Source organism: Anabrus simplex, chromosome 1 (genome assembly GCF_040414725.1).
Source record: "Anabrus simplex isolate iqAnaSimp1 chromosome 1, ASM4041472v1, whole genome shotgun sequence".
Lineage (NCBI taxonomy): Eukaryota > Metazoa > Arthropoda > Insecta > Orthoptera > Tettigoniidae > Anabrus > Anabrus simplex.
Window position 1 is genome coordinate 437,786,805 of NC_090265.1, and position 9,073 is coordinate 437,795,877.

A 9,073-nucleotide genomic window follows, 5' to 3' on the forward strand; every position below is an offset into this window, starting at 1 on the left:
GGATGTAAATAAAGAAGAGGCAATATTGATTTAGTGAACTAACAACTACAATTGCATTACTTTCCTTCAATATAGTCACCCCCAAAAGTATATTACCTTTTGCTAAAAGTCCGGAAGCCGTTCGGGACCCCTATGAAGGCGTTGTCTGTTGACGTCATCGACGGAGCGCCCTACAGCGCAGAGTACAGATGCCACGTCAGGAAATCGGCGGTCTTGGAGGGGTTCCTTCAACTTCGGAAACACGTCAAAGTCACAAGGACTCATGTCTGGTGAGTAGGGAGGGTGTTCAAAGACCTCCCAATGCCACCTTGACATTGTTTGCGACATGACGACATAACGACGTGCGTTGTAATGCGACACGATGAGGCGATCGTCTCTCAATAAACGTGTACGATTGAGCCGCATAGCAGGACGCATCTGTCACTCCGGAAATCGGCAATAGCAGTCACTGTTGACGGGTTGTCCCTCAGCCACAGCATGCGTAAGAATAACTCCCTCGTAATCGTATGGCACAATCAGTATAAGCTTCACCCGACTGGGTATCTGTCGAAATTTCTGTGGACGTGACGAACCTGGGGGACTCCATTCTTTCGATTGACGCTTTAATTCAGACTCGTAGGCTCGTACCCACGTCTCATCAATGGCGATAATACACTGCAGAAATGCGGCTCTTTCGTTGCAGTATCTGTCCAGGTGGATGCCGGCCAGTGCCATATCTGTACATCGGTGAGTTGATGTGGTACACAACGGGACGCAATTTTCATGTTAAGCATTTCGTGAGTATGTGCTACACCGATTGGTGAATAAGACCAACCTCTACGGATAATTTCCGGATAGTCCATGAATGCTCTACGGAAACGAGACACTCACGATGTCAATCTGATCTTGAGGAATGGACGACCAAATCCGCAGTCTAATTCCGACCCGCACGAAACGCCTTAACCCATCGTGCAATCCCCTATACGGTAATGCATTCCCGCCACAGGCTTCACGTAATCCTCAATAACATTCTGATGCACTTTTGCCACGGGCAATCTCGATTTTAATCCACGAACGCTGATCACCTTTTGAAAACATGCTCTAGGGCAGTGAAATCGACACTCTTCACTTCAACGCCACACAGCAACACTCCCAATTGGATGCCTGTTAACTGCACACTGCACATCGACAAGAGCGCCACCTGACCGCTCCCATATCCTATTTGCGCATGCGCGATCTCCTGCGAGTGTCTGGACTACATTCCATTACTTTATTTACAACCCTCGTATTTGCTCCCTTAACCTGCTATTTTTGTTATCATTTCTGCTCCCTTATTAGTTTAAATCGTGTTCTTTATTTCTACTTTAAAATCTATTAGTTTTGAATAATGCTTAACTTTGACCTGTATTTTGTTTTGTTTTGTTATTCCAGCCAAGAAGTTAGTGCTGGGCCGCGTGAGATTTGGCACCAGCGAGGTGGTGGAAGACGAATTCGAGCCCGCCCTGACACACCTCGGCAAGGCCCTGCAGGCACCTGGGGAAATACTCACCGAGTGGCACAACTTGCTCTAGTGAGCAGATATGTCATAATAAAGTGCGTGTGCATACTAAGATTCAACACCGTATGTCCTCACAAGGGAACTGTTCGGGTTGGACCTGGCAGATTTCAATGACGCTTGGTCTAACTATCATTTAAAACAACGTAAATGTTAAAGATCATTTCTCCGTAAAATCAAGGTTAGCGTTAAAATTAAGTGCAGAAAAATAGCTGAGTTGCTCGGAGCATTTAGCTAATGATGACCTTATGTTTCTAATGTTGAAATAAACCGATGGTTCTATTTCAAAGTTACAAGAAACATTTCATATCGAAAATGATGTTTTGACAACGTAAAGAGAATGTACAGTATACGAATATATCAAATATCAAGGCTGCAATACTCTTCATCGTTTATAATGGAATGAAATAATCTTGATAATCTATACAAGGTGTCCTTGAAAAAGGTTCCAATATTAACACAAAGGCAGAACCCAACAAACAAAAGAAGAGAGGTGCTATAAACAATGGTCACAAACACAATATCTTGGGAGTTATGGTCCGCTACGACTACCATCAATGGTCACAAACACAATATCTTGGGAGTTATGGTCCGCTACGACTACCATCAATGGTCACAAACACAATATCTTGGGAGTTATGGTCCGCTACGACTACCATCAATGGTCACAAACACAATATCTTGGGAGTTATGGTCCGCTACGACTACCATCAATGGTCACAAACACAATATCTTGGGAGTTATGGTCCGCTACGACTACCATCAATGGTCACAAACACAATATCTTGGGAGTTATGGTCCGCTACGACTACCATCAATGGTCACAAACACAATATCTTGGGAGTTATGGTCCGCTACGACTACCATCAATGGTCACAAACACAATATCTTGGGAGTTATGGTCCGCTACGACTACCATCAATGATCACTCTTCACAACAACTGCTCAATGTGACCAGCATCCACTGCAGCCTTCCACCCTACGTGGCATGGAATCACTCATTCGTTGGAACACGCCTGGCTGTATCGGTTTGCATTAAAGGCATTGAACACACGTTCTCCTAGTGCAGGGATGGCGAACCTATGCCACGCGTGTCACTAGGTGACACGCGAACACGATTTCGGTGGCACGCCACATGAAAATAATATCTTATATATACGTCTTGTACTACAGACAATGCATATCTTATAGTGTTTGTAAGAAATAAATATCGAAAATCTAAATCCTAGTTCCATTCAGACGTGCAATATGGCTACACGGCTACACTGATAGGTCCGAAAGTCAAGTGAGATAGTGTCGTTTTCTGGTGGTTTTGTATACGAACATCCCAAACACGTTTTCGGTGCCGAAAAGAACAGGAACTTAACAAAGGTGGTGACCGTATGTTTCAAGAACTCTGGCCAAGAAAATTCGGCCTGTTAAAGAGATGTGTTGCCTGTGTTCGAAAACAATAATTGTATCCCCCACATTTAATGTAAAGCGCAATTTCGAGACTGGTCATTCAAATGTTTGTTGCATTTCAAACGAAGAAAGAAGTTCGTGTCACAAAATATCGAACATTACACAAAACAAACTAGTTCTTTTGCATCATCTTTCCGGCCAAGGAATCAGTTCGGCTGTTTCTAGCTGTCTCACTGCATAGTACAGCATGCAAGGGAAACCGATTTCTGATGGTGAGTTGTTGAAAGAAAGTTTCTTATTGACGTTCGACACATTATTTGAAAACTTCCCTAACAAACAAATAATAATTAACAGAAATAAAGGAATGCCAGCCAGTTGAACTGCTGTCAAGGATAGAAAAATAAAAATGAGTGAAGAAGTTTCGGAGCAGTTGAAAGTTAATTTGGTTAACTCCCACATGTATGTTTTGATGAAATCATGAATGTGACCTTACAAACAAGGATAGCCGTTGTTTTTTTTAGATATCCTGATGGAAATGTGATGAGGGAGAGTTTAGTTTAATTGTGAGCGTACAAACTACAAACTACAACCTGGAATGGAGAAAGTGAAGTCCATTCGCAATATTAGTAATTTTGATTTTTATATGTAATAATTTTTTTTTACAATTTGTTTTACGTCACACCGACACAGATACGTCTTGTGGCGACGATGGGACAGGCTTACGAGTGGGAAGGAAACCGCCGTGGCCATAATTGAGGTACAGCCCCACGGAACATGCAATCAAATGTATTTACAAGATATATGTATAATAAATAAATAAATAAATAAATAAATAAATAAATAAATAAATAAATAATATATTATGAAACATAATCGGGAATTTATAAAGGAATTCGCCGAGGAGGGGGGGGTTGTAGGTTGTAGACATCCCTTAGTGGAAAACAACAAGTGGCACAGTCAACAGATGAGAATAAAAAACCAGACTTAAAATGGCACACTAGTTGGAAAAGGTTCGCCATCCCTGTCCTAGTGTATTCATGCCATTTTTCGGGACCGCATACACCATGGCTTTTACATGTCCCCAAAGCCAAAAATATAAAGGGTTAAGGTCAGGCGAACTGAGAGGCCAAGGTATTGTCCCTCTCCGACCAATCCATCGCTCAGGGAAGACCCGTGTTAGATGTCGCGTAATCCTACCATGAAAATTGGCCCTCATCATAATAAGACCATAACACAATACGCTAGAAGGTTTACGACCAATGTTTACATAGGAACGTACTTCCGTCCTTTGTTGCATACGGCCCTTCGTAAATTATTGGATCATGGTGATCAGTGACAGTAGTAGTAGCGGACCCTAACTCCGAAGATTGTTGAGTTTGTGACTCATTTATCCCTTCATTTGTTGCGTGCTGCCTCCTCTGTGAATACTGGAACCATTTTCAAGGACACCTGTATATAAACGCATAGGCCACTAATATAATATTTTATACGCACAAACAATAAAATTGCCAATTTCTCTTCAAAATCACTCATTTTGTCATGCCGTCGACAGCCTATGTAACGACATGAATGGAGCTATCCGACCAATTTTCGCGGAGTTTCATAACCACCGAGTATTGTAACATGGTGCTATGATATGAATATTGTACAACGTTTTATCTACGTGGAATGGACACAGTTTTAAACTAAACGTATATATTTGATTTGAGTGCCATCCACTAAATGGCTGCTTTGTATTGATTCATAACCGCGTCTGTTTTCCGCAGTTACTTTCATAGTTACAGTATCTTTGTTTTATACAGTGACAGAGCTGTGAAGCAAGCCATTAAAACATTATTTTGAGTGTCATAATGTTAGATTTCAAAGTACACAAACACTACATTATCCGAGCTTATCAGCGGACAAATTCGCACGGATAACCGATAACACGGATAATACGATCTTGTGCATTTTAATGCACAACGAAACTTACAAAAATACAGAACATACAATACTGTTTGAAAATGCAATAATGTCAAACAATTAACACATTCCATGACCACTTTTATAAATAAAGTAGGCCAATTTAAAAATTACTTACGTAAAGCACTTGAGGTACAAAAAGAATTTTAAATTTAAATTTTTGCTATTTTGAATGTCTCTTAACTGTCTGAACATCAATTTCTTTACTGATTTTCCTTTTATCGAACATTTTAATTAATTCAAACTTTTGTTTTAAAGTTAACAGCGCTTTCTTTCGCTTCGTAGCCATGACTGCTATTACAGAACACCAAAAGAGAACTGCTATACAGTACATTGTTTAGTGTTTGGTTCTTGAATAAAACATACTGCCAACACACTTGCACTCGCTCGAATTTCAAGCGCGCAGTTCACACTATTCAAAATGCCGTGACAAAAATGAGGTAAATAAATAAAAATAACAATACGATAAACGTCGGAGGTGCACGGATAACCCGCAAATAAGATAATCGGCACCCGGATAATCGGGAGTTTGCTGTAAATATTATTTTATGGCAGAGTTTAAGTTTATGATGCCTTAGTTGATCATCCTACTACAGTCTGGTCCATCACAAACAGTTCCCTTGTTAATAACCTGGTGAAACACTTGTTACATCCAACGTGAATAAGACTGAACTTGAGTATGAGGCATTGAACACTTTTCACAGCAGCAGGCGGCTAATATTAAAGCAGAATACTCTGTCGTTATCACTGGGTGACTTCTGTGTTTTTATCTACAACTTAAGTATGACGCAAACCTTCATCATCAATACTACAGTATAAGAATATTCATCTATCTCAGGAGCTGAAATTTTATCTCTTGAAAACTTTATAATTTATGTTCCAAGACGGAAGATTTACTTCTTCAGAAGACTGTACTCGATATATTGTTGTTGATATTTCCTCATTATGTTTAATTTTAGAATTACCAGAATTAACAAGAAAATTCTAAAATAAAATAAATGCATTTCTTCACAGTTGTGTTTTTTTCGTAGTCTGATATAAGAAACTTATCTCTGTGGCATTCTCAAAAACCCTGTTTCATAACAGCAAACACTTACGAAATGAGAACTTAATAATTATTTCTAGATAATTTTGCCTCATTAGGCATTCTCAGAATATAATGTCATCATGTTCAAAGAGTGATAACTAGCTAACCAATCGTACGTTATTTCATTCAAAACAATGAATTTGAGTCAATTTTATTCATTCATGGACGATCGAAAAACTGTAACAGTGGAGGAAAATATACATTTGAGTCCTTGAAATTCGGATACATGGAAAGTGTTGTTTTAAAATTTCATTCTAAAAATAATTTTGTTACAAAATAAGCTCAAAGGTTACGAAAATTATCAAACTGAAGGCATCTCTGTACCTCAGCCTTCCGGGTGGAAACATACACCCTATTGACAGCATATTTTGTTGTGGAAGACATTGCCAAGTATTGTTAGTTGTTGTCAAAGGTGTACCTTAGCTACCAGAACCTTTTTGAGACTGCTTTTTGGACAATTTGTGTGACATATGGTGTGTGAGTCAGCTTCCGTTTGTTCAGCAATCCGTCTGACATTTCTATCAGGCGGTATGGCCTCGTTTAGTGATTATGCGTAACTTTTGGACACTAGTGTAGTTTGATAATGCTTCGTTAATAAGTAGAGGGATAAAAAGACGACAAAGGTTAGGCCCAGTTGTTAATGATTTAAGGGTCAATGAAAATGTAATTGGACATTTTCAAAAATATAGGAAAATAGTACAATTATCAATACGTATTGTGTCAACACAACTTGCTCAATTTCAGAGCTGTAAGAATGCTGGATCACGTATTTCTCAGAAACAAATTAGGAGGGCCTGATGTAATAGAGGTGCCAACAGTTTGCTAGTCAGTTAATATGTAAATAACCACACTTTGTATTACTCACATGCAGTAATAAATTCCAGTCAATACGAAGGTCCGCAAACGCTTTTGTTGCATTATCAAACAAAAGAGCAATACATCTTACAGTGTTTTTCAAGTATTAACGGACGTCTTGTCTGGTAGAAATGATAAATGTTACTCGGTATTTCTAACACAGCAACACTCGTATTCTCACATTTGTTTTGCGAATGAGAAAGGTTCTGGAACTTATTTCATAGATCCCACGCATCCATTTCCTCACCAAGTATGAATTATTTTTCACCATATAATTCTGATAAAACTTGCTAGTGCAAGTTTATTTTTAAATTGGGCAGTAGTAGAATTTGGTCCAGGAATAAGAGTGAAGTATTACAATCAATAATCAGAGCATCGGGATCAACAATCTGGAATAAATCACCCCGTAATCACTCTCTATTTTCCGTCTAGACGTGAGTCTGGAACCTCTGAAACTGTCCATTTAAAATTGTTCAGGGGTTTTTCATGCGAACGCGGCGATCAGAACATAATCCGAAATATCCATAAATATCTTCATTGTAGATTGGTATGTCCATCAGTGATCAGTCTGAAAGTCTCTGTGTGTTATCTAAGTGACTCCACCATCCCCTACTTGCAACTAGCTTTGTGACCTCGATTAGTTCCCCCTCTTACCCTTAAATCATTAGAATCTGGGTCCAGCCTCATGGATAAATGGTTAGAGTCCAGAGGGTCCCATGTTCGATTCCCGGCCGGGTCGGGTTTTTAACTTTCATTGGTTAATTCCAAGGCTCGGAGGCTGGGTGTGTGTGCCGTCTTCAGCAATAGAATTCAACATAGGCAGGGCACCATCCTCACAGAAACGCAGGTCGCCTATACGGCGTCAGCTCAAAAGATCTGCAACAGGTCACTTCGGAGGCCACAAAGTCTGACTCGTTGGCTGAATGGTCAGCGTACTGGCCTTCGGTTCAGAGGGTCCCGGGTTCGATTCCCGGCCGGGTCGGGGATTTCAACCTCCATTGGTTCATTCCAATGGCCCGGGGGCTGGGTGTTTGTTCTGTCCCCAACATCCCTGCAACTCACACACCACACATAACACTATCCTCCACCACAATAACACGCAGTTACCTACCTATGGCAGATGCCGCCCACCCTCATCGGAGGGTCTGCCTTACAAGGGCTGCACTCGGCTAGAAATAGCCACATGAAATTGTATATATTATGGAGGCCACAAACAAAAAAAGAACAAAAAACTTCAAAACTGGACATAACCTTTGTCGCCTTTGTCTCCCTCTACTTCGCGACGAAGTAGTATTAAACTAGACCAGGCGAGAGTTTAAAAAATCATGTCGTAGGGAAAATAACATGCTCTAAGAATCACAGTAGTCAAATAGTAACAATAGACCTATTATTATTGTATTATTAATAATAATATTGTATAGGTATATTTTTTTTTTTTTATTTGATGCCGTTTAGAGTGCGTGTCAATTTCAACGTTCCAATTTACTCCACCACATGCTGAAATAAGGGTACGCAAATTTTAACATAACTTTGTAATAACAGAATATATGAGACAGGCCAGTGGCCTGAAGATTTTCTAACCACAGTAATGATCCCTATAGCAATGAAGAAGGATGCATGTAAGTTTGAAGATCACAGGAACATAAGTCTGATTTCCCATGCAGCAAAAGTACTATTGAGAGTCCTGAATCGAAGCTTATATAAAAAATTAGATGAATCGATTAAGGAAGAGCAGTATGGATTTAGAAAGGGAAAAGGTACAAGAGATGCTATTGGGTTACTAAGAACTATTGGAGAAAGATACATTGAAAAAGGAAGACTGATATTTGTGACTTTTATTGACCTGGAAAAGGCTTTTGATAGAGTTCAACGGGAGAAATTGATGGGCATATTGAAGAAGAATGGAGTAGACTGGAAAGAAAGAAGGCTAATTAAGAACCTTTACGTAAACCAAACTGTCCAAATCAGAATAGGACATGATCTGCCAGAAGGGAGCAGATTTGGCAGAGGGGTGAGGAAAGGCTGTTGTCTTTCACCAACGCTGTTTAATACATACCTGGAGGAATTAATTGCAAATTGCTTTCAAGGAAAACAAGGTGTGACAGTTGGAGGGAAAATAATTGAATGCATTCGATTTGCAGATTACATGGCGGTTCTAGCAGAAACTGAGAAAATGATGAATGCTATGTTGGAAAAATTGAACAGATCCTGTAAGAAGTTAAGCATGAACATTA

The 9,073-nt window shown here is 39.7% G+C and overlaps 1 protein-coding gene across 1 annotated transcript in view; it reads left to right on the plus strand.

Annotated features, from left to right (window-relative positions):
• The window catches only part of LOC136867040 (uncharacterized), a 121,912-nt gene extending 116,002 nt beyond the window's left edge, over window positions 1-5,910 (plus strand). The window contains exon 6 of the mRNA XM_067144144.2: window positions 1,411-5,910. Within this exon, the coding sequence (XP_067000245.2) occupies window positions 1,411-1,550 (140 nt within the window). The 3' untranslated portion in view covers window positions 1,551-5,910. The remainder of the gene's footprint in view (window positions 1-1,410) is intronic.
• Window positions 5,911-9,073: the final 3,163 nt, after the last annotated feature.